The sequence below is a fragment of the Canis lupus genome, chromosome 36 (assembly GCF_048164855.1).
Source record: "Canis lupus baileyi chromosome 36, mCanLup2.hap1, whole genome shotgun sequence".
In the NCBI taxonomy this organism is placed as follows: Eukaryota; Metazoa; Chordata; class Mammalia; order Carnivora; family Canidae; genus Canis; species Canis lupus.
The window spans coordinates 23909576-23936240 of record NC_132873.1 but is presented as its reverse complement, the minus strand read 5'-3'; the positions used below and the strand labels follow the sequence as shown (position 1 = coordinate 23936240).

Sequence of the window (26665 nt, the reverse complement as noted above, 5' to 3'; positions counted from 1 at the left end):
CAGTGGTCAGATACTTAAATTATCCATCTAGAAAATGAAGATCACTATATTGTACTTAATCTCCACAATATGACAATACTGAAGTATCTATTTTAATATTCCAAAAAGGATATTCCTTTATTCCAGGTTATGGACTGAACTGTGTCTTCCCAAAAAAAAACTTCTGTTGAAACCCTAACTACCAATGTACCGGTATTTAGATCAGGCCTTTAGTGAGGTAATTAGGTTAAATGAAGTCGAAAGGTTAGGGCCATCCATAAACTGATAGTACTGGTGTCCCCAGAAGAGACACCAGAGCTCACTTGCCCTCTCTAGGCACACACAGAGAAAAGGCCATGTGAGAACACAGCAAGAAGGCAACCTTCTGCAAGCCACAATGAGAACTTTCACCAGACAGCAACTTGATACCGGACTTCAAGCCTTCAAAACTGTGAGAAAAATGTCTATTGGTTGAGCCACCCCGCTCTGTGTTAACTTAGGTCAATAAGAGTAGGCTAATACACTCCATGTTAGAGAGAAAATCTAAAAATCATCATCATCATCATTAAAAATAAAAATAAATATAAAAATAAATAAAAATAAATTACCTCTGCTTGATCCCAACTTGACAGCTTTTTGGGAGTGGCACCAGGAGTCTGATCGGCCGTTTGATCCCAACGCCGTTTTCGTTTTGAGGGAGGTTGGGATGCTGCTGCTCCATTGACAACTTTTAGTTCTCCAGCTTTAGCTTTTTCTGCTAGCTGTTGCCTAATTTCTCTCTAAAAATATTTCAATAAGCACTGAGTACCTCTAAAACCTTTTCAACGTATTTTCATATCATCAGCACAGTCATTTCAATTTAATGTCATTGTCTTCTTCACTCATTCTACTTTCTATGCTACTGGGAGTCTCATTTTTATTTCCTTTTCTGTATTTCTAGTTTTTATACAATGTCTTTCTGCACAAGAGATGAGCAAGTACAGAATTCGTGACACAGAGTACGCTATTTAAAAAGTCAATGAAGTAAAATCTTTAACACTGGAAAACCAAAATGCTTTCATTCAAAAACTCACAAAAATAGCAATTCAGACTATGTAATAAGAGAAAAATGGCAAAAAGTAGAAACAAAAATTTTTAACTATGCAAGTACTATATATAATGTAGTCATAACGAATGCACATTTAATTTACCCTATGATTTTAAAGTAAAGTTCTATTACCTCACTTATTCCATATAACAAATTATGCATTCATAATAAAGTTATGGAGGCTTACTGTTGAAACTAGCAATCAGTAAAGGCTGGTAGGAGTCTTTCAGAATTCTCCACCCATATCCAAACTGAATCTTATGGGGGAGATTTATAGGTTTTTCAAGGAATGATTTAACTATTTGACTTTTCCCTTAGCCATTTGTTTCAGACGAACACCAACAATGCTCCCCACAGGTATATCCACCATAAGATATAGGTCTGTGTGTGTATGTGTGTACAAACACACACGCGCGCATGCATACACACCCAGATAACCAAAGGGCCAAGGGCTAGAAGATACAGAAATATGAAAAGTTTAATTTGGGAGGAGGCAGAACTTTGGATAAGGTTTCCTTCTCAACTTAATTTTTATTAATACTATAAAAATACTACTTGTGTGTGCAGCAGATAAAAGTCTCTCAATTTGAACTCTCTTTACATTCTTTCACAACCACCGAAATAAAAACCAGGTTCACATACCTCTTCTTTAGTTAAATGCTGTTCTCGCATTACATCCATGTAAGTCCTAGCATTCATTTTAGGATCAGGGGTCTTCCCTCCTGCAGAAAAGAACAGCAACAGGACAAGAGTACAATAAATAAAAGATAATTAGGTTAAACTGATTTAACTGCCCTGCTCTAATATTACGTTATTCCATAATCATTTAATTTATTTTTTGATGAAAAACTTTAATAATTATACATCTTACTTTTTATTGAGTTTGCTGATCAATTTAACCTGTTTGAACACAAACATATCTACAGCAGTTTAAAACAAATATTTTAATGCATATAAAAACAAAATGACAGCACAGTTTAGTCTTCAGAAGTGATGGGTTCCTGGGTTGCTAATCCGGAATACGTACACTTTCGTGCCTTTGTCTCCATCAGCAGTTCTGACTTCAAGCAGCAGAATAGAAGCCTAGAAAATTATCTCTTTACCATTAGTAACACTTTGGAAAGATATTTATATTCAAAACATTACCTGTTGCAAGCTGTTAAAATCCTGACTACAAGTAACTATAACTAGATAAGTTCTCCATACAATGTTCTAAAAACAGTTATAGTTTAGAAAAGCTGACTTTTTAAAAATACACCTACAATCTTACTCTGATGTCATGTTACTAAAAAGGGCTTCATTCTTTTTAAGTTTTGTTGACCCAAAAACATTTTTATTTTCTTAGAAAGTATAAATTACAACTGGAAACATATTACTTGAAATATATTACTTCTACCAGTTCTTATGTTGCACACAGAAGAAAAGTGGTGTACAAAGAGATGTGTTAGTTCTCTTGGTTGAAGTTTCAGTATTTGCTTTCAAACTTCAAAATATCTTAAAGAAGCCCAAACAGTACATAACAAGATTCACAGAGGCACACTACGTTTTAGAAATGTGATAATTAGCTATACAAGTAGTATAGCATCACAATTTAGGAAAAAATAATAAAATTCTAAGACATTTCCTATGCTGAAGATCATGCCCAATTGATAGTGTCATTCTTTCTGACACTAGCTCTGATAAGACTTCCTTTGGAATACTTTTTCACCATAATCTAGAGAGGATGTGTTGAACTGCACCCTTAAGAATGCAGACAGGACTGGCATATAGCAGTACTGCTGTAGGAAAGAAATTAAGGACAGTTAGTATGGGCCTGTGAATTCTGACATACATGTTTAAATCAATTACAATTATGCAAGTAAAAAAGAATATCCCTACTAATTCATGCAGGCTGAAAGTCTAATTTGTAAACCTGCAGCAGAATCTAATTCTAAGAAACAGGCACCTAATTTTGATTTTGAAACTCACCTGAGGAAAGCTTCCATCAGGCTCACTATGCCCCTTGTGCTGACCTGCACACTAAAATTAGCAAAACAGACTCCAACTATTAAAAATATCAAAGTCTTTGTATACATACTTTTGTTTTAACTTTAAGTATGCTTAGAGCAAAGTAGGTGCATTTACTAAACTATATTTAGAGCAATATGGGGGGAGCTCTAATGTGAGAAACAGTTTCTCAAAAGTAACAAGCCCAAAAGTCTAGGATTTGGAATGAAAACTTTCAATAGTTTGAAAGTATTTTGAACAGAAAAACACATTTGTTCAAAGTATAGAAAGCGTACCCAAAACAAAAGTAAAAGAAAAACCTTTAACCCTTTGCGTTTCTATGGCATTGGCTCATTATTTTCTTGTCCTTCTACCTGGAAAGAAAACTTGCATTATAAAGATGAAGAATATGGCATCTGTGACTTCAACCAAATCTATACAAATCTATAATAAGGGGGATTTTAAAAAAGAAAAGCAAATTCATAAGCATGCCAAAAAAAATCAAAGGGCTAAAGACAACTTAAGACAAATAAATTCCTGAAAACTTATAGAAAAGTGGGAAAGAATTACCATCTGCAAAAGGATCAAGACGCTCTGGGGATATTATCATGGTCCGCCTGTGCTTTTTGTATTCATCCTCCCGGTCAGCAATCTTTGGAGGTCGGTGCTCAGCGAATGGATCATACTGAAAAGAGGTATGTCTCATTTAATACCCACCTTATTAAATAACCAAATAGAATATTATATATAAAACCCAGAACCCTCGGCAGCCCAGGTAGCTCAGTGGTTTAGCGCCACCTTCAGCCCAGGGCCTGATGATCCTGGGACCTGGGATGGAGTCCCATATCGGCCTCCCTGCATGGAGCCTGCTTCTCCCTCTGCCTAGGTCTCTGCCTCTGTCTGTGTGTCTCTTATGAATAAATAAACAAAATCTTAAAAAAAAAAAACAAAAACCCAGAACATTATTAAACATGTAAAACTGTTTAATAAATGCTTACTCATAAAAAAAAAATCTTGTATCATTTTATGGATGAATGTTAACATGAAAAAAATAAGAAAGAAATGAGACAATAAACATGTCCACATTTCCATAGTTCAATTCTTCATGAAACCATTACCTTGACAAAATAATTATTTCTGTACCTCCCAAATCAACTCTCAAGACATTCTGATAAAGTGATTTCCAAAATATGTGGGCTTCCATAGGAATTGAGATATTCAGTTTTCCTAGCCGAATAAACTTTGGTTTTAATTTTTAAAAAGGGGTGGAAGGAGAGAAGAAAAAGAGTCACCTGTTCTGTTGATTGTGGTATATCATTAAGCAATGCCACAGGGGCATGATATCCTGGCTTCTTCTGACCAAGCAAACTTGTAGATGATGAGTAGTCATCGTCATCCTGCAATGAAATGCACCACAAATAAAATGTCAGAACTTAAAAATTAGAAAGAACAAATAGATTCAACATGGTATCAAAGACTTACTGACAAAAGTGGCGTCCAAACTTTTGTTCATAAAATTTGTAAACAGGTTTTCTTCGACTCAAACTTTAAAAAAAAAAAATTAAATTTAGGGGGCACCTGGGTGGCTTAGCAGTTGACTGCCTCCAGCTCAGGTTGTGATCCCGGGGTCCTGGGATCGAGTCCCACATTAGGCTCCCCACAGGGACCCTGCCTCTCCCTCTGCTCATCTCTCTCTCATAAACAAAATCTTAAAAAAAAAAAAAAAATTAAGTCAAAAATAAAATCTTTAAAAAATTAAATTTAGCTCTCTTTTCCTTTAAAAGCATTAAACAAGGAATGCTTTCTATAGAAGTTAATTAAAATAAAGTATAGACTAGAGGCACGCCTGGGTGGCTCAGCAGTTGAGCGTCTGCCTTTGGCTCAGGGCGTGTTCCAAGTTCCGGGATGGAGTCCCGCATCAGGTTCCCTGTGGGGACCCTGCTTCTCCCTCTGCCTGTCTCTCTCATGAGTAAATAAATAAAATCTTAAAAAATATATATATAGACTAGAAAAGCCTGAGGATTTTGTTTTCTCACACAAAGCATAGTGACGTTTGTTTTTCAAATCTGGAAACTGCAAACAAGCTTATTTAGAACTCTCCAGTTTCCTTGCCTGAAAGATCTTATTTTTAAGTAACCTCTATACCTAATATGGGGCATGAACTCACAATGCCTGGAGTCTCCGGCAGCCAGACAACCCTCCTTGTTTTCTAACTCATGGTTTTTTAAACATGATGTAATGACACCAATAAAATAATTAATTTTAATACATTTGTTTCCCTAGTAGTATATTTAAACAGACCAGTGTTATATTGTTACTTTACTACTTTAAGTAGTACAACAATAGGTTAACTACCAAGATCTTAACATCACTTTTATCCAAAAACAAAACCACAATTTCCCCCTTAGCTTCTGGAAATTGTACCTCTGGAACTTTAAAATTTTTCTTAAAAATAAAGTGCCAACTATAAAATAAAGTGTGGCTTGAATTTCATACAAGCCTAAGTTTGATAAAATCTATATACATAAAATATTTGTTATTGAATCACGCAAAAATGAACAGCAACTTCACCAAATTTGGATGTTTGGAACGGTCTGACAAAATAAGCTATGTGGAGTATATAAAAACACTTTGAGGGATGCCCTTCAAAAGAGAGGTGGTCATCCTCCAGAGTCACTGAAAAAGGCCATTGGCAACAGTAACAAGAAACATTCCATTCAGGATCCCTGGGTGGCTCAGCGGTTTGGCGCCAGCCTTCAGCCTAGGTCGTGATCCTGGAGTCCCACGTCTGGCTCCCTGCATGGAGGCTGCTTCTCCCTCTGCCTCTGTGTTTCTCATGAATAAATAAATTTTAAAAATCTTAAAAAAAAAAAAAAAAAGAAAGAAAGAAACAGTCCATTCATATTAAAATGCCAAGGGAAAAACACACACAGTATCAAACACAAGTCAGAAATCAAAAGCGGTGGGCAGCCTGGGTTGCTCAGCGGTTTAGCGCTGCCTTTGGCCCAGGGCATGATCCTGGAGACCAGGGATCGAGTCCCATGTCAGACTCCCTGCAGAGAGCCTCTGAGCCTCCCTCTGCCTGTGTCTCTCATGAATAAATAAAATCTTAAAAGAAAAAAAATCAAAAGTGGCAAGGACAGATTTACAATAAAGTCAGACCTCACATGGCTACTCCAGATAGAGCTCAATAGGTAACAATAGGGCTTTATTTTACAATAGTTAATGATTTCCAGGTTCTTTCCTGGATAAACTAGTTTTAACTTAAAGATTCAGAATTCATCACTTCCTGAAGTTTCTGGACCTTAGAGAGGAAGAACAACACCTTCAACAGCTTTATCCTCCAAAAGAAAGATCTCCCAACCACCCAAATCTTCTCAAATTAAAGAGGATAACTAAAATGGAAAATTCCTTTATACTTTTGTTCATCAAAAAAATGTCTGACTCTTGTATACAGTAACTCACATCTTCAAGTTCAGTTGCAGCAATTGATGTCACGTATCCAGCAAATCGGCTGTCACTTCCACCATAAATTTCCTGGTCATAATAACCTGTAGAATCAAGGCCCACTCCTTGAGCTTCATCAAGAGCTGCCTTCTTGCCTTGAATTTCTCGAATCTGTGCTTCAATATCTGTAAGAAAGTTAATATAGACTTTAATTTTCCAAAGAGACCCAACACAATGCACTTCTCTGGTAGGAATTATCAAACTACACTTCTAAATACGTGAACTTTAAAATGTAATACAAAAGGGTTTAGAACTATATCTAGTACTGATTTTTAATATACTTAATAAAGGAGTGCCTCGGTGGGTTCAGTGGTTGAGTGTTTGCCTTTGGCTCATGTGTGATCCCGGGGTCCTGTGATCAAGTCCTGTATTGGGGTCCCTTGGGGAGCCTACTTCTCCCTCTGCTTGTGTCTCTGCTTCTCTCTCCGTCTCTTATGAATAAATATTTTTTAAAAATACACTTAATACATCTCTACCTCAACAGATAAGGCTTGTATACAGAAGAGATGCTTAGCATTTCATCAACTACAAATTACTCTTAAGAATGGGTTACCAAAGTTTAAATTATTGTTGAATTCCAAACCTTTCCCCAAATGAAAAAAATACTGTCAATGTTGATTAAGGACCAAGAACAAAACTCAAAATCAGTTAAACCAATACCAGAAACAGAAAAACAGTACTATGGAGAGTGGTTCTCGGGCAGCGCCGCCTGCCCCCCAGAGTGTGATCCTGGAGACCAGGGATCGACGTCAGGCCCCCTGCATGGAGCCTGCTTCTCCCTCTGCCTGTGTCTCTGCCTCTCTCTCTCCCTCTCTGTCTCTATGAATAAATAAATAAAATCTTAAAAAAAAAAGGGGGGGGGAGTGGTTCTCAAATTAGAATGTGCAGGGACACCTGGGTGGCTCAGAGGCTGAGCATCTGCCTTTGGCTCAGGGCATGATCCCATGATCCCAAAATCGAGTCCCACATTAGGTTCCCTGCATGGAGCCTGCTTCTCCCTCTCTCTGGCTGTGTCTCCAACGCCACCCCTCGTGTCTCTCATGAATAAATAAATAAAACCTTAAAAATAAAACAAATAAATAAATAGATTAGTCTTCCAACCTTCCTGATACAGGTACTTTAAATTACAAACTAATGTTTCATTGCTATAACCTGAATATACAGATGTATAAGAAACAAAAGAGTTTCTATAGCTCCTGATTTCTGTGGCCCAACAAATAGATGTTTCAGTTCTTGCCAGCTCCTTATCTTCAACTGAATTAAAAACCTTTGATGAAAAGCTCATTTACTAGTTTGCAAGGACCAAAAGGAAAAAGATTCAAATGACACAACGCAAATGCCCAAACCACACCCTCAGCAAAGGGAGAAAGCTCTACAGTTCAATATGGGTGCAGTTTAAAGCAGAAAATGTATTATGTATCCCAGCTGGACCAGATTTCCCCAATAAGAGTGGGAGCAAGTCTCAGAAGCTCAAAATAACAGAACAAGTTTAAGTGAACTTGAGCAGCTCCAATGTGGAACTCAAAATTCTTATCCTGTATCCAAGGTACCACTATCTCCACAGTTATGTTTTCCAGCATCTCTCCCCTCCAAGCTGTCACAGTAGGCCAGCCAGTCAGGGGTCCCCACCAGGATCAATCACAAACAGAAATATCCTCATGTGAGCTTGTGGTTTATTTTATTCTATTTTTGTTTCTGTTCAAACTATGTTTTTTTAAAAGTTTTAAATACACATTTGCTCCCCTCCCTCACCCCCAGAATTATTTGTCCTGAAATACAGAAGAAACCTTAGTGGTTAGCAAGACTGGTTAAGGGAGGAGTTAAGATTAAGCTATTTTTTTCTTTCTGAACATTTGCATTCCTAAAATGTGTGAGGCCAAAGCAAAACAAAACAAAACCCACCAGATGCATGGATCACTTTTAAGTAAACAGGTTCCTCTACCAGACCACCAATGCTACTGCCATCAGGATCGAGACAAGACACACAAAGGGTAAATCAGGCCAGTTAAATAATCTGCAATCTCCCCTCTACAGAATCAGTGTAGCCTACTAACAACCTACACTGAATCACCAGGGCCCTTGTTCCAGGCCTCATATACGTTAAGTTGGAACCTCCAACCGAAGAGCCCAGGTTTCTACATCAGTAACAAACACTCCAGGAAACTCATACGTGGCCCTCTCCACTTCTAGCCCTGGCCGACTCTTACCAAAATTTCCAATTTAGGACATGTTACACTTTTTTCTAGCTCATATGCAACAACAAATGGGAAAGGAGTGTTGATTTAAAGAAAAAAACAAACCAAAAAAACCCTGCATCTTAACTATACACATTGTGCAGCTTGTTCTCCCTCTCCACACACTAATACATCACAGTTTTATTTTCCTTTGAAAGGATTTTTCCAGTCCAAGCAGCTAGTCCTTTATTTGGATAATACATTTACTCAGGAACTACTTTCATCTATTGAATCTTACCTGATGATTTTGCGTAAGCATTAGCAACAGAGTTTTCTAATTACAAAAGTACTCAAAATCTCAAATTTAGGTTTGTATAAAGTTTATGCATATCTGACTGGATTCCTATTAAATAAAATTCAGCAAAAAAATTACCTAGGGACTATGCAGCTCTTTGTTGTTAATTCTAAAGGGAGTTCATTACTAAATTTCTACGAGTTGTATAGTTCAATGTTTATGTGCAAACCAGTACTACGTGTGTACCCGATTGAAACTATGGATAAGGGACCCCTGGGTGGCTCAGCAGTTTAGCACCTGCCTTCAGCCCAGGGCATCATCCTGGAGTCCCAGGACTGAGTCCCACTTCGGGCTCTCTGCATGGAGCCTGCTTCTCTCTTTGCTTTTCTCGCTGCTTGTGTCTCTGCTTCTGTCTGTGTCTCTAATGAATAAATAACATCTTAAAAAAAAAAAAAAAACTATGGATAAAAGTCTAAAAGCTTGTGGGTTTTGTTTATGCACTGTAAACTGCAGCATATTTACACAAACATCAAACTACCCACAAAACTGAGATAACAGCCTCCACAACACTCAGCAGTTACGCAAAGGACAATTAAAAAGTAGAAAACTCAGCAATTATCTAATAAACTATGTGCCAAAACAAAACATAATAAACTCAAATATTAAAAAAAAAAACTCAAATATTTATGCAAACAAATGTATTGTTACATTTATAAACAAGGTAACTGTGATATCTTGTTTACAAAATAAATAAAATTTGTGGCACAAATATGGCAAAATATTAAGAACTAGTAAACCTGAGCAATGGATTACATTGGGTTCATTATATTTTTTCCTGTATGTTTCTGAATGATTACACTATTTCATAATTAAAAGGTAACTTTCAATCTGTAGAAGTCATTAAAAGCAATTTTTCCAATTCTATAAACATTTTGCATCTCTGGGAAAGATAAAGTTGTCTCTAACTTCTTATTTTCCTTTTTTTAAAAAAGATTATCTATCTATCTATCTATCTATCTATCTATTTATGAGACACAGAGAGAGAGAGACAGAAACATATACAGAGGGAGAAGCAGGCTCCCTGCAAGGGAGCCTGACACGGGACTCATCACGGAGATTCCAGGATCACGACCTGAGCCAAAGGCAGATGCTCAACCACTGAGCCACCCAGGCGTCCCTCTATTTAATTTCTTATTTTCAAAGGTATCTCACACAAAATTTTTTTTTAATTTTTTATTTATTTATGATAGTCACAGAGAGAGAGAGAGAGAGAGAGAGAGAGGCAGAGACACAGGCAGAAGGAGAAGCAGGCTCCATGCACCGGGAGCCCGACGTGGGATTCGATCCCGGGTCTCCAGGATTGCGCCCTGGGCCAAAGGCGGGCGCCAAACCGCTGCGCCACCCAGGGATCCCAGTATCTCACACAAAATTATAGCTACTGTTACGCAGGTATTCCTGTACTTTCTTAAATATTAACTAAAGACAAGCAAATAGACAATTTCTGACAACAAATGCGTAAGATTTGCTAGCAACAATAGAAAAAAAAATGAGGGAACATACCAAAAAAAAAAAAAAAGAAATCACAGGCCCAAATATTAAAGACTTGAGAGGAGAAAGGAGGAAATGTTTATGCTAATCTCTTCCTACTTTAATTATAACCAACATGAATAAATCCTCTGTTCCAGCCTAATCCCTTTCCAGTTCAGACTCCCTGCAGTTGAAACATTCTGATGTGAAGATAAAGAAAAATGGATACTGTCTGCTAGTGACTAGACGAGAAACTTCCTGGCCACGCAGGACTACCAAGAGCTAGCACTCTAATCCATGTGAACCCATAAATTTTCCAGTCTTCCTGACACATGTCAATATTTCTCATAATCAAGTAGTATTCCAGGGTACTACAGCATCCAGGTTGCCTGCAGTTTGTAAAAACTACAAATAAGGCTGCTATAGAACATTCACATAGGTTTTTATGTAAATATTGGATTTAATAGCAGTTGGGTAAATACCTAGTCTTATATAGGTAAATATCTTATATGGATTTTAAAATAGTATATGTTTAATTTTATAAAAAGCTTACAAAGTCCTTTTGGTGTGTTTATGCAAGTTTGAGAACAGAAGTTGCATTATTCTGTATGAAAGAGGAAGAATCATTTTGAGAGATGAAATGGAAGAAGTTAAGTAAAATGAAAAGCTGGGAGCTGGGATAAGTGAGATTAGTAAAATTCAAGCTTAATGGTGTTAAGAATGGGGAGGGGCATCAGGAGACAGATATATCTAATGTGGATTTCTAAATTACCTTATTTTTCTTGGGGTACCTGGGTGGCTCAGTCGGGTAAGCATCTGCCTTTGGCTCAGGTCATGATCCCAGGGTCCTGGGATGGAGCCCCATGTCTGGTTCCCTGCTCAGTGGGGAGCCTGCTTCTCCCTTTACCCCTCCCCATGCATGCCCTCTTTCAAATAAATAAGTAAAACCTTTTACCAATTAAATAATCTGATTTCCCAGATGAAAGCTTCACTTTTGTTCCCCACCCAACCCTCCCTCATTTTCAGCAAAATCTATGGAGTGGGAGGAAGGAGGCGGAGCATATACAGTAGGACTCTTGGTTACTGATGCGTAAAACTTAAAAACAAAGTAGGGAATTCCTACTTTGAGGAATTCCCTATCTTGAAAGCAAATTTGGAATCTTAAAATTGAAGTTATGGGTTGTCCTTCAAATCCTGAGTTGGCAATCTAGTAGTGATTTAAAAAAAAGATGTCTTAGACATCAAAGTACTAGTTAAGTATTAGGCCTGTACTTAGGGGCGCCTGTCGGTTAACCCTCCAACTCTTGGTTTCCAGTGGGCTCAAGATCAAGATCATGGCATTGAGTCCCATGTAGGGCACATTCAGCATAGTCTGCTTAAGACTCTCTCTCCCTCTGCTCCCCCGCACTCCCCCTTGCAGCACTAGTGCATGTCAGTGTGTGTGTGCTTAAAAAAAAAAAAAAAAAAACATGTCCGGCAGCCCGGGTGGCTCAGAGGTTTAGCGCTGCCTTCGGCCCAGGGTGTGATCCTGGAGAACAAGGATCGAGTCCCACGTCTGGCTCCCTGCATGGAGCCTGCTTCTCCCTCTGCCTGTGTCTCTGCCTCTGTGTCTCTCACGAATTAAAAAAAAAAAAGGGGGGGGGAATCCCTGGGTGGCGCAGAGGTTTGGTGCCTGCCTTTGGCCCAGGGCGTGATCCTGGAGACCCGGGATCGAATCCCACGTCGGGCTCCCGGTGCATGGAGCCTGCTTCTCCCTCTGCCTGTGTCTCTGCCCCCCCCCCCCGCCGCTCTGTTGTGTGACTATCATAAAAAATTTAAAAAAAAAAAGTAGCAGACCAGAGTCTGCAAGAGCCTCACTAAAGGAGAAGCCTTAAAGGCAAACTGTTGAGAATGAGGTTTTTCTTAAATTGGTATTCCTATTTTGAGGTATGAACAGCACAGGGTTACTCAAGCAAAACTATTTCAGATAGGGACCCCTGAGTGGTTCAGTGGTTGAGCGTCTGCCTTTGGTTTAGGTCGTGATCCTGGGACCTTAGGATGGAGTCTCACGTGGAGCTCCCGCGGGGAGCCTATTTCTCCCTCTGCCTATGTCTCTGCGTCTCTCATGAATAAGTAAATAAAAATCTTAAAAAAAAACCACAACTATTTCAGATAGAAATAACTGTAAGAAAAACTGTGAGTACCTTCATTGCCATTAAAATCATAGTGGGAGGGGCAGCTGATGGTGCAAATCCCTTGTTAGATTTCCTTGCCATGGATGGTCCAACTTAACCCTAAAGTATGATTTCAGAACTATGTTCATTCCAAAAGCCAGCAATTTTCTTGGCACTTCCCTTGCCGTGGGAATCCAGACATCTTAATTGTAGCAGTAGTGGTGAGAATCTAAAAATTTAAGACTAACTGATGTATGGATTTTTTTTGGAACCTGATTCAAATGAACTGGAAAAAATTTTTGAATAAAATTTTTATAAAGCAACCAAAAAAATTGATGGGAAGGGTGGAAGGGACCAGAGTACAGATTAAACAAAAGTGAGCCCATGTTTGTGCTAGGTGATGGGTGCAGCATGGGTTCAATTCACTAGTCTATGTTCTTATGTTTGCAGTTTACAATAGAAAGTTAAAGAAAATTTAAGCATGGTTCTCTTAAATTTTGCCCTTTTTTCTCCTTCTTGGTTCTCCTAGCCCCTTGAAATCAAGGCCTAGGACACCTCAGTGGCTCAGCTGTTGAGCATCTGTCTGCCTTCAGCTCAGGGTGGGATCCTGGAGTCCCCAGATCGAGTCCCACATTGGGCTCCTTGCATGGAGCCTGCGTCTCCCTCTGCCTGTGTCTCTGCCTCTTTCTGTGTCTCTCATGAATAAGTAAACAAAATATTTAAAAAAAAAAAAAAAAAGAAGAAGAAGAAGAAGAAACCAAGGCCTATTACCCCATGCAACAGAAAAATAAAAGCTCTCTCTTCTTTGAAATGGAGTCCTCTGCTGGATATAAACAGAATTTTTTTAGCTCTTTTATGTAAGATCTTCAATCTTAAAAGTCTCCATTCTTCTCAATCTCTCATTTCTTTTCCTTCACTGGTTTTATTTTGCTAGTTGATGGTAACATAAAATCTTAATAAATGTTAAGATATAAACATAAATTTCAAAACTAAATTTGCTCCTATGACCTACAGAAAATAAATGCCATTATTCGATTGACGCTTTCTTCTTTTTGGAGGGGATTTCTGATCCTAGGAATGCTTTAAACTATCAGAGAACAAATCCTTTCCTAAAAGACAGATATTAACTAACAGTGTGAATTAGTGAAATCTGGGAGCTAGTCCACTTGGTATCTTAATTCATTCAAAAATGATTTCCATTTCTCATTTTCTTAAAAATTACATTACTTTTATAATCAGAAAAATGGTAATTGTTAAAATTACAAACTTTTGACAAATACATCAAATGTTTTAGTAGGAAGTTGAATGTGACTTCAAAGAATACTACAGAACTGAGGTCTTTTAAAAGATGGGCAACATGGGCAGCCCTGGTGGCGCAGCGGTTTGGTGCCGCCTGCAGCCCAGGGTGTGATCCTGGAGACCCAGGATCAAGTCCCACATCGGGCTCCCTGCATGGAGCCTGCTTCCCCCTCTCCCTGTGTCTCTGCCTCCCTCTCTCTCTGTGTCTATGAATAAATAAATAAAATCTTTAAAAAAAAAAAAAAAGATGGGCAACATCTAACCTACTGTTTATAATTTAAACTAAGACCTAAATATCAAACTGAGATAAACCATCACTGGTCACATCTGATGCAACTGTTTAACTGCTCCCCAATTCTGTCTCTACTGGTTTCCCATTTTGTGCCTTCTGTTTTCTATGTCCCAGATATTGCTAAATCCAACTTGCAGCATATTCTCCTCAATGTGTCTTTTTATTCCTCATTTTTAATTTAGATTGTTTTCAATGTTCTAATCACTGTTCATTACATGTTACAGAGGCACAGCCTTCTCATGTTACTCATTGACACCTTAGTCTGGTCCATTTCTGCAAGTAGTGAGCAAGGATTTCCCACATATAACACCTCTAAAAGTCATCCAGAAAATACCAAGTGGGGTTCTGTATCCCAACTTTCATCCTTTTCCTTAAACAGAACTCCAACCAGAAAATTAACTATAGTGGTAAATTATTTTACTGAACACTAAAGGTATCAATTCCTAAGTGATTAATCCCTAATTAGCATTACTTAAATCTAGTATTAAATAATCAGAAAAGAAAAACCTTTTAAAAAATCTTTAAGCGGGGCAGCCTGGGCGGCTCAGCGGTTTAGCGCCGCCTTCAGCCCAGGGCGTGATCCTGGAGACCTGGGACTGAGGCCCACGTCAGGCTCCCTGATGGAACCTGCTTCTCCTTCTGCCTGTGCCTCTGCTTCTCTCTCTCTCATGAATAAATAAAATCTTTAAAAAATAAATCTTTAAACAATTGCTTTCCTTTTTATTTTTACTAACAACATGCACACTGGAAGTCTACAAAACCAAACAGTAAGTATTCTGAACACAGAAAAATAAAAATCTCAGAAAATGAATACCATGACTATTCCCAGACAAAGCAAAATTAAGGGAAATAAACTTTTCAGCTTTGTGATGCTCTCCAAAAATCCATTCAAGAGGCACTGGCAGGGCAGCCCCAGTGGCTCAGCGGTTTAGCGCTGCCTTCGGCCCAGGTTGTGATCAAGTCCCACGTCAGGCTCCGAGCATGGAGCCTGTTTCTCCCTCTGCCTGTGTCTCTGCCTCTCTCTCTGATGAATAAATAAATAAAATCTTAAAAAAAAAAAAAAAAGGCACTGGCAGAACAAGCCATTAAATTTAAGGATAATTCATTTTTCCCTTCCCCTTCGCAAGAGAAAAAAAGTGTGCTCCTTGTCTGTCAAAGTCAACAACATGTGAACTGCTGAACAGCAAGATTATGCATAGTAGTAACTGTATATTTTGACACAACTAAACATGCCAAAAGGTTCAAAAGATTTTATTGATGTGAACCCGTCCAGTTCTTTTTATTTTATTTTATTTTTTATTTTTTATTTATGATAGTCACAGAGGAGAGAGAGAGAGAGAGAGAGAGAGAGAGGCAGAGACATAGGAAGAGGGAGAAGCAGGCTCCAAGCACCGGGAGCCCGACGTGGGATTCGATCCCGGGTCTCCAGGATCACGCCCTGGACCAAAGGCAGGTGCCAAACCGCTGCGCCACCCAGGGATCCCCTTTTTATCTTTCAATACTGGAAAATGTGACCCACCAGGGTAAAAAACAATCAGGTTGCTTAAAAAAGGATATTAAGGGCTGATCGTAACAGAAATATTAAAAAGGACTATGACAGCATAAAAACAAAAACAAGTTATCAGTTTGGCTCAATGATACTTAACTAATAACCTGTGAAAACAACATATAGGAAGGTACAATTACCTAGATCACTTTGAATACAATATTAATTTACAAAATTCAAGTAAAAATTACTGATGCAGCAATTACTCTAAAACTAAATTACAGGGATCCCTGGGGGGCTCAGCGGTAGAGCATCTGCCTTTGGCTCAGGGCATGATCCTGGAGTTACGGGATCAAGTCCCACATCAGGCTCCCTTCAGGGAGCCTGCTTCTCTCTCTGCCTGCGTCTCTGCCTTCTCTGTCTCTCACGAATAAACAAATAAAATCTTTTTTAAAAATACAACAAAGAAAAAAATACAACAAAGAAAACTCCTTACTAGCAATATTACTTAGGATAAAAAGATTATATAATCTTCTTAAAAAAGCAACAAGATGGGGTGCCTGGGTGGCTCAGTCAGTTGAGCGTCAGCCTTCAGCTCAGGTCATAATTTTGGGGTTGAGCCCACATTACAGCTTCCTGTTCAGTGGGGAGTCTGCTTCTCCCTTATCCTCTGCTTCTCCCCGTTTGTGCAGTTTGTGCTCCCTCTGTCTCTTATTCCCTTTCTCAAATAAAATCTTAAAAAAAAAAAAAGACCATAGCTTAAAAAAACCACACACACACCACATGATGATGGACAACTCTAAAACAAAAATCAAAGAATATACATTTTTAAAGTTACTACAGTGAGGTTCAAACTCAAGCCTAGCTTAAGAATTGCTGCTCTTACTGCCACTCTTCAACACTGCAACTAAAGACTTTCCCAAAATGCAGAAATAACTTGTCACCTGGGAGAAGTAGGTACTTTATTCTGTAGTCACTGGAAAGCCAAGTCAAGCCTAACTTAGAGTTCAAAGCTTTCTTTAATTTGATGCAAACCTTTCTTCCTCTCAGCGCAGAAGGTTCCCAATACATTAACAAGTCCTACTTCCCACCTACCTCAGCCAAACAATGTATCCAAACCTACCCAATCATTCAAAAGTGAGTTTAAGCGGCCCCTTTCTGTGAAACTTTTAATATTTCCAATATAATCTCTCAATAAATGTTAATACTCAGTACTCATTAGGCATTAGGTACTGGGGATACCAAGAAATAGTTCCTGTACACATCAGTCTCAACGTGGATAAGAAAACCTTGGGCAGCCGGGGTGGCTCAGCAGTTTGGCGCCGCCTTCCACCCAGTGCGTGATCCTGGAGACCCGGGATGGAGTCCCACGTCAGGCTCCCTGCATGGAGCCTGCTTCTCCCTCTGCCTGTGTCTCTGCCTCTCTCTCTATCTCTCATGAATAAATATTTTTTAAAAAACCTTAACACAATAGAATATTCTAGTATAATAAAGAGCTACAGTAGCACCTAGGTAAGTAAATAAATAAATAAATAAATAAATAAACCCACCAAGAAATCTGCTCCAGGCTATCAGAGATGACTTATTAAGGGAAAAGAGAAGAGATGCACCATGAACCATTCCAGATCTTTAGGAAAGTATCTCTATGTAAATATTATGCATATTTCCACTAAACATTGATCATCCTTTACCAAAAACTCACAGTGACAGACTGTCTTATACACAGTGCTGTTGTTAACTGAATACTGCTATACTTTCTTTATAGCATCAGTTAATTCATACTGTAGCAAGATTCCAAATAAAAAAGCAAACTTGGCCAATCAACTTCAATCTTCTATAGACCAAAGCTTTTAATTGAGTCTCAAAAAAGCAGGAAACCTGATCCAAACCTTGATTTCCCTGTCCAAAAGTATCTTTATGATTAAAAATATCAACAAACAAGTGATCAAAGCCACAAACTGCCCCCAATGAACAGCCTACTCCTGAATAAACAAGAGCAACATCTTCAGTTTCTAATTATTTTGCAAAAGGTTACATCCGGATTAGTCTAAAGACAGAAGAGTAAGTGCCTAAACAACCTTCAGGGCTAAAACAGTGTTTAAATCCTAAATACCGGGCAGCCCGGGTGGCTCGGCGGCTTGGTGCCTGCCTTTGGCCCTGGGCGTGATCCTGGGGTTCCGGGATCGAGTCCCGCATCAGGCTCCCTGTGGGGGAGCCTGCCTCTCCCTCTGCCTGTGTCTCTGCCTCTCTTTCTCTGTGTCTCTCATGAATAAATAAATAAAATAAAATATATATCTCATATAAAATAAAAAATATCTCATGAATAAATAAAAATATATAAAAAATAATAATAAAATAAATAAATCCTAAATACCTACCCCCACAACGAGAAGAGTATTAAAGTCACTGCCCATTAATTAGCATGTCGCAGAGAGCTGGACTTCAGTTCTGGCGGGGAACACAATTATTCCAGGGCATTCACATCCTGGTCCCAACCAACCTTTCCAGATTCGCCTACACCTTCCCTCCCTGCAGCGCCACAGTCCACTACTCAAACACACTTTTCAGGACTCCTTGCCTCGTTACAAGATGTCCTCTCAGGCTCAAATGTCCTCCCCTAATTTAAAACGGATTGATCCGTTTAGGCCAGGGACACGTCACCTCCTCTATGGAAGAGTCCTACCTAGGCAGGAATTAATCACTCCGTTACCCAGAATCCCAGAACATGCGGCCTGTATTTCTATTTAAGCGTTAATTTGCCTCATGAAAGAATGAAAACGTATACACACACACACACCTGTCTCCCCAGGAGCCTGTAAAACTTTGCACGGCCTTACTCTTTGTTACTTCGGACTCACACGGAGCCAGCACCTGGAAACGACCCGTGAAAATACAAATGACTCCTGGAAGCCTCCCGTTCGACGAACGCTTCAGATTCCAGGTCAGAAAAAAAAAAAAAAAAATCCTAAGGAACGCGCCTCCCAATGCCCATGCCTCATCTTCTCTGAAGTGACCCTATTTCCTGTCATTTCTGGAAACTGGATACTCCCTCAAGAACTCCGGCTTATTCTCAGCATTTTCCTAAATTCCGTGTTCTCCGAATTCCACAAAACGATCAGGTACCTCGAAAGCTTTGACCGCTGGGAATAATAACGTGCCTTTCCCTCTTCCACCAATCATCAGTCTCCAAGGGGGGGGGGGGGAACAAACACCAATATACAAGTGATCACGGGAAGAAAAAACTACCAGATTTTATGTCCAAATCACTTCATACAAAAAAAAAAAAAAGTATTTTAGATGCCTGATTAGCCGAGACGAAGAGGAACGGGCCTCAAGCAGGCTACGCTCGAGTTGGCGCTGCCGAAAAGCGGCTGCCGTGTTCCCGGGCTCCCCCGACTCCCCCGGGCACGAACTGCGCCCGCCACAGTTCCGTGAGGCGAGGGCGACTCCCGGCTTTCACGCCCGTTTCCCCGATTCGCGGCCCTGGCCTCCCCCCCGGCGAGCCGTCTGAACGAGGCCTTCCGCTCGGAAAAGAGAAGCAACTCTGAAGGAACAGGACCCAAACGCGGAACAAAGCGCCTGCCCGCGGTGGAGGAGTAGGACGCCATTACGTGGGGCAGTGGCCTGCGCCGCTAGCGCCGAGGAGCCGACCAGGGCCCCCACGCGCGGGCGCGGCACCCCACCAACGAAACCACAGGCCGAGGCAAAAACCGAGTAAAATCGAGTCTTGGCAGGCTGGCAGCAGAGAAGACGCGGGAGCACGGGAAGACGCCTTACCTTCGTGGGTCTTGGCGATCTTCGCCATTTTGTCCACTCGAACACACAGACGGAACTGGCGCTCCCCAGCACTTCCGCTCGCCGCCGCTGCCACGGAGAAAAATAGCTGGGGAATGCTCTCTGCGCGTGCGCCAAGCGGGGGCGCGCGCCGCCGCGCGACACGTGACGGAGCAGCCGCCTAGAGGGAACAGAGCGATGCATTGTGGGGGAGGGGGAGGAGCCAGGGCCCGGCGCGGAGGCGGTTTTCGCGGTGGCGGGAGGAGGAGGGCTAAGCGAGTCCTGACGCGGGGGCGGGGGCGGGGGCGGGGGCGGGGGCGACTGCTCTGGAGGGAAGTGGGTTGTGCGAGGATCCGCTGATAGTCACTGCGAGAGACGCTGGATTTCAGGCCCGTCCGAAGCCTCAGGCCGTCAGTTCTCGTCCTCCACGTCGAGCGGAGGTGTGTCGGTGCCAGGCGAGAGCTCCTGTGGCGTCTCTCAGCGGCTGCAGTGGGTAGTTGTGGAGACACACACCAGTCACGTCCTTCGCGCTGAAATTCAAGGTCATTTTTCTTTCTTCTTAAAGAATTACTTGCCATTTGGGTAGGAGTTTCGTGCACAACATTATTATTTCCAGACACTGTTGTACCTCACAAACAACCCAGGAAAGTGGGCGAGTTGTTGCTAATCCCATTTAAGAAAGGAGAGGAAAACTAGGGCGGGGGTGTAAATAAAATATGCAAGGTCACACCCTTACTGAATTACCCGGGAGGAACTGTGCCGTCCTTTTTTAAAGCCTTTTAATTTCATAGGTTCTTAGAAAACCACTGGCTGTCAGCATTAACACTGATGGAATGCCTCTCTTTTTTTTTTAATTTTTATTTATTTATTTATGATAGACACACAGTGAGAAAGAGAGAGAGGCAGAGACACAGGCAGAGGGAGAAGCAGGCTTCAGGCACCGGGAGCCCGACGTGGGATTCGATCCCGGGTCTCCAGGATCGCGCCCTGGGCCAAAGGCAGGCGCCAAACCGCTGCGCCACCCAGGGATCCCTGGAATGCCTCTCTTAATCCTAAATGTCACTCTTGAATCAGGAATTTTTAAAAGCTCCAAATATGGCTTTTCTTTTTTATTTATTTTTTTTTTTTTGCCTACTCCTCAATTACAAAAGCATAATTTTGAACTGCCACACTGGCCTTGGACTTTAGGATTAAAAAAGAACATAACTTTGAGGGGAAGTTGGTACAGGAAGCAGCCTAAGGAAACAGGTAAGGATTAAGGTTAGAGCTATCACCAAAAACGTTTGCCTGGCTGTGTAACAGGATCACAACATGAGTATTTAGTAGAAACTTTAGTAACAAAAATGGGACTTAGTATCAATGAAAAAAATCAATTTGATGAGAGAAAATTTTCAATTTTCAATTGTTTTAATTTAGGTTAAACAATAGTTGAGGGAGGAAAGGGTTAAGAGAACATGTAGATTGTTTTTTTAAAAAAAGATTTTATTCATGAGAGATAGACACAGGCAGAGGGAGAAGTAGGCCCCCTGCAGGGAGTCTGACATGGGACTGGATCCCAGGGACCACAGGGGTCACGACCTGAGCTGAAGGCAGACACTCAACCCCTGAGCCATGCAGGCGTCCCAAGAACATGTAATTTTATGAATTATTGGTAAACTCTAGTTGTTGAATTGGCAGAGTGCCCACAGATATTCCTTACATAGTTTATAACCTACACATAGATTGCACATATTCTTTTATATATATAAAATAGCATGTTTTAAAATAATGAAAAAAGGATGAATGGGAAATAAAGAATTACAGAAGGGTGTTATGATCCATCAATAATCAACAATCTAAAAAAATCCATGTTGACAAAAAGAATCACAAGGACATGGCATTTCTTGGCTCTTATTTAAAAATAGGAAGAAAAAAAAGAAAAAAGAAGAAAGGTAAATTTGTATATACAAGACAATCACTGTCCTGTCAAAATATATGCAAAGGAAATTCACCAAAGTGTTAATAGTGGATGCCTATGACTGGTGAAATTATGAACTTTAAAAATAATTTTTAGTATTTTCCAGATACTTTGCTATAAGCACATTTTTATAATACACAAAAGGAATATATTAAAAGATGGAATGCCTGGCCAGCTCAGTTGAAAGAACATGCGACTCTTAATCTCACAGTGGTAAATTTGAGCCCCACATTGGGTGTACAGATTTCTAGAAATAAACTATATTTAAAAAAAAAAAAATGAAAAGCATGTGCAAAGGTGTCACATGTCCTTTTCATTCTAAGATAGAAGCTGCATCTGCTGGCCACTTTGTATTATTACATGAATATTTCTCTAGGTTACTAGGTATTAAGTTAACTTTTGTAAGTTTTTTTTTTTTAATTTATTTATTCAGAGAGAGAGAGAGAGAGAGACCAAGAGGCAGAGACACAGGCAGAGGGAGAAGCGGGCTCCATGCAGGGAGCCCGACATGGGACTCGATTCCGGGTCTCCAGGATCAGACCCCGGGCTGAAGGCGGCGCTAAACCGCTGTGCCACCGGGGGTGCCCTTAAGTTAACTTTTGTAAGGCAAAGGCCCTATGGAATAGTGAGGAAAGAGAAAATTTGCCAAAGAAGATTCCCTTCTTTTAGTCTTCTAAAGACTAATTTATCTTTAATAAAACAATGACTTGGACATTCAGACAGGAAGTAAGTTTTTCAACAAGTACCTTTTACTTTCCACTTTCAATATTAATAAATAATACTCAGATATCATTTAAAATACATTTCCTGCCCTTTTCTGCTGAAACTTTTTGTTTCAAAAATTAGAAAAGGTGATCTGGTCTTTTGTAATCTAGACAATTAACAGTGATGTCATCCAATGTCTTTTTTTTTTTTTTTTTTTTTTTTTAATTTACTCACGGAAGACAGAGAGAGAGGCAGGCGCCATGCAGGGAGCCCAACGTGGAACTCCATCCCAGGTCTCCAGGATCATACCCTGGGCTGAAGGCGGCGCTAAACCACTGAGCCACCAGAGCTGCCCTGTCATCCAATTTCTAAGGAAAATCCATTCCTTTTGAAGTAAGCTCTACATCCAATATGGGACTTGAACTCATGACCTTGAGATCAAGAGTTGCATGCCCTACTGACTAAGCCAACCAGGCACCACCATTCTTTTACTTATCAGGGGTACTTGGAGGCTGGCTTTTCTGAGTCTCAAAAAAATATTACAAAGTAGCAAGCATACATAATTTTTCTGGGCAAAAAAGCAAGATATAATAATTTTGCAGAATGTTAAACATATAACTTGTTCAATTTACCTTTGGGAAATGAAACTATAAAGGCCTTAAAGTTCTGTGCTATGGGAAAGCCACTGACAGTTTATCAAGACATCTTTTCTGAGGTAAAAGGAGGACTGTTATGGATAAATGGCCCACAATCTTGATGTGTAATGTTTCCTAGCAGTCTCCGGTATCAAAAGAATATCAGACTCTACCTACCCAAGGCCTAAATCCAAAACTTTCTGTTTCCCTTTCAGTTATGCCTGAAGTTTGAAAAGTAGTCTTATTTTTGAAAATTTAATGCATTACTCAATTAAATAAAAGATAACCTTGAGACGATATTCTAAATAAGTCAGTGTGCCTGTCATGCCTGACTTTTCCTTTTAGCTTCAACTTACCTCACCAAAGTCTCTGCTCAGGGAAACAGAACTAGGTTGTTCTCCTGGAAGAAAGAGGCACCTGGCCAGCCACATAGAACCTGGTTTGGAATACAGGACATTCTACCCTTAAAAATAGAAGTTATTGGCTAAGCCAAAATTCCTTCTCTTGGAAATTTGAACTGGAAGTATGAAAGGAACTTGCTGGTTGCTATTGAAACAGAAAGAATCAAAGGAGAATGTCACTTTAATGACATAAGACAGGAATCACAAATTCCTGCTGCTCAAGTCCCCACGGCTACCCTAAATCCAGAACCATCTCCAGCCCCAAACTAATGGCCCATTCTTTAAATAGTACTGCTTTTCTTGAACTAACTTGGATAGACTTCTCTTCCTTCCAGCTATGCCAGGCCTAACTAGAACAGCAGTATATTAACATCTCAGCATGAATTCGTTAACTAGCCTCTTTTTCTAGTTGAAAGTCAACTGAGAGCTCTCCCTGATTCATAATGGTGAAATATCTAGATTCAGAACACATATAAATCAAGTCTGAATAGGTATCCCAGACAACTAAGGGATTGTGACACAGAAAGAAGCATTAGGTGCCTTGAACACTGTGATGTCTTTTAATGTGTCAACTTGGCTAAGCTACAGCCCCTGGTTATTCAATTTTTTTTAAATTTTTATTTATTTATGATAGTCACAGAGAGAGAGAGAGAGAGGCAGAGACACAGGCAGAGGGAGAAGCAGGCTCCATGCACCGGGAGCCCGACGTGGGATTCGATCCCGGGTCTCCAGGATCGCGCCCTGGGCCAAAGGCAGGCGCTAAACCGCTGTGCCACCCAGGGATCCCGCCCCTGGTTATTCAAATACCAACCTAGGTGTTGCTATGAAGGCTTTAATAGATGCGCTGTAAGTCCATAATAATTGACTTTAAGTAAAGGAAATTGTTCTAGATAAGCTGGGTGGATCTAATCCAATCAGTTGAAAAGCTTTTACAGCAGAACTTAGGCTTCCCTGATGCAGAAGAAATTCTACTTGTGGACAGCAACTTCATCTTATGCTGGAGAATTCCAGCCTGCCCTTACTGATGGTCTGTCCTTCAGATTTTGGACTTTCTTAGCCAATGTCCACAATGCATAAACCAATTCCCTGTTAGAAATCTCTTAATATGTATCTCCTACCAATCTGTTTCTCCAGTTAAAACCTGATTGACATAAATACCAAAGGTAAGGATGCCTCTATCAGTCAGCTAAGTGTCTGCCTTTGGCTCAGGTCATGATACCAGGGTTTTGGGACAGAGCCCCATGTCAGGCACCCTACACAGTGGGGAGTCTGCTTCTCCCTCTCCCTCTGCTTCTGCCCTCACTTGCTCTCTCTCTGTTTCTCTCAAATGAATAAAAAATATTTTAAAAAATAAATGACAAAGGAAAATCTCACCATTCATTCAAAAAATATTGAGAACCTATTAATACATATTTAATGAATACCTATTGTACACCAGTTTTTAAGTTAGGGAGCACATTGTATACACACTATGTATACATTGTATATGTGCGTTACAATTTACCATGCAGCTGCTACCCAAGAACCTTATTAATTAGCCTTTTGTGTGCTGATTCCAATGTGCCTTGCCTCAATTAGAGCTCTACCAGTCATACTGGAAATAGCCACTGTTTTGAATTTTGTGTTAATTATTCCCTCATAGTTTTTTATACTTTTACTGCCTATGTATGTAATCATCAAGTATGTAGTTTTATTTTGCTTGTTTTTTAAACTTTTATGTAAATAGAATCATCCTAGTTACAGTCCTCTATAACTTGTGTATAGCTATCACTTTTTTTTTTTTTCAAGTATAATTAACGTACAGGGTCATATTAGTTTCAGGTCCACAATACACTGATTCAACAATCTATGCATTACTCAGTGCTCTTCAGGGTAAGTGTACTCTTAATCCCTTTACCCATTTCACCAGTCACCCACTCACCTTCCCTTTGATAACCACCAGTTCTCTGTATTTAAGAGCCTGATTTTTTTGTTCATTTTTTCTTCGTTCATTTGTTTCTTAAATTCCACATGTGAGTGAAATCATGGCATTTGTCTTTTTCTGACTGACTTGTTTCACTTAGCATTATACCCTCTAGATCCATGTTGCTGCAGATGGCAATGTTTAATCCTTTTTATGGCTCAGTAACATTCCATGGTATATATACACCAGATCTTCTTTATCCATTCATCTATTGATAGACACTTGGATTGCTTCCATATTTTGGCTATTGTAAATAATGCTGCAGTGAACATAGGGCTGCATATATTTTTTTTTAGAATTAGTGTTTTCATACTCTTTGGGTAAATACCCAGTAGTAGAATTAGCAGACATTATTTTAGATTCTGGGAATACAATGGTGAACAAGACACTGTCCTCATGGAGCTTAGATTCTTTGAGGGAGAGAGATTAAGAACTATGTGTGTATATAGTTTCAGATACTGTCAAATACTATGAAGAAAAAATATAAAAAACGGAGAGCGGGCAGGATGGAAGGATAGGTGGAACAGAAAAGGTGAGATCTCCAAGGGAATGACATTTCAACAGATACTAAAATGAAATACGGGGGCAGCCTGGGTGGCTCAGCGGTTTAGCGCCTGCCTTTGGCCCAGGACCTGATCCTGGAGACCCAGGATCAAATCCCACGTCGGTCTCCCTGCATGGAGCCTGCTTGTCCCTCTGCCTGTGTCTCTGCCTCTCCCTCCCTCTCTCTCTCTCTCTCTCTCTGTCTCTCATGAATGGATAAATAAAATCTTCAGTAAATAAATATTTTTTTTAAATGAAGTAAGGGAATGAGGACTGGGGGAAAAGAGTATTCCAGACATAGTAAGTGCATATGTGCCACAGTGGGAATGAGCTTGAGGTCTATATATGTGTCCAGAGTAAAGTAAGGGGTGAGGGAAAACAGCATGAGGCAGGATAGTACCACAGGTACTGGCAGTACTACTACAATGTTGAGTGAATGAATGAATGAATGAATGAATGTTAAATGAAGCTATCTTCCAAACTTTCTTGCTCTGTATTGCCTCTGTTAGCTAATACAAGGGTATCAGCCACATAATTTTTGCTGTTGGATTCTCCATGGTAGATGTACATAAAAGCAGGAAACATTGTCATTATTGATTCACCTTAGGCTACCTGCTGTCACTAGCTGAACTAAGAAATTGGTAGGAAGTAGAGGAACGGGGTATATGAGGACCAGAGAAACAATATAATTTGTGAAGGAGAGCTGAGAATGTTGGGTCAAGACTAGGATTCTTAGGTCAGTGACAGGTGCTCTGTTGTCAGCAGGTACCAAAGTCAACAAGTTGGCAATAATAGTAACAGCTACAGTACAAAGCCAGCAATTTTTGTTGGCACCAGAACCCAAAGAGACTAAGCGTAGTGCTTCCTTCTTAATGATAGGAGATAGAGGATGCAATAGTTTG

At 40.0% G+C, this 26665-nt stretch overlaps 1 protein-coding gene and 1 long non-coding RNA gene across 5 annotated transcripts in view; one reads left to right on the top strand and one right to left on the bottom strand.

Moving 5' to 3' along the window:
- The window catches only part of SF3B1 (splicing factor 3b subunit 1), a 62192-nt gene that overhangs the window by 20354 nt on the left and 15173 nt on the right, over positions 1–26665 (bottom strand). For 3 of the 4 annotated variants that reach the window (XR_012024923.1, XM_072812914.1, XM_072812915.1), the window contains exons 2-7: positions 19563–19740; positions 6518–6684; positions 4345–4449; positions 3623–3737; positions 1709–1788; positions 588–758 (exon numbers count right to left, since the gene is read on the bottom strand). Coding sequence is in view for 2 of the 4 variants with exons in the window: in XM_072812914.1 (XP_072669015.1) it covers positions 588–758; positions 1709–1788; positions 3623–3737; positions 4345–4449; positions 6518–6684; positions 19563–19590 (666 nt within the window). In the remaining 2 variants the exon portion in view is untranslated. Of the gene's footprint in view, positions 1–587; positions 759–1708; positions 1789–2093; positions 2150–3622; positions 3738–4344; positions 4450–6517; positions 6685–19562; positions 19741–26665 lie in introns of those variants that run through there. The other variant, XR_012024924.1, reaches the window with a different exon arrangement.
- Positions 19768–23165, top strand: LOC140625580 (uncharacterized). The gene is made up of 3 exons (XR_012024925.1): positions 19768–20101; positions 20438–20807; positions 22461–23165. It is a non-coding gene; the product is annotated as an uncharacterized lncRNA (long non-coding RNA).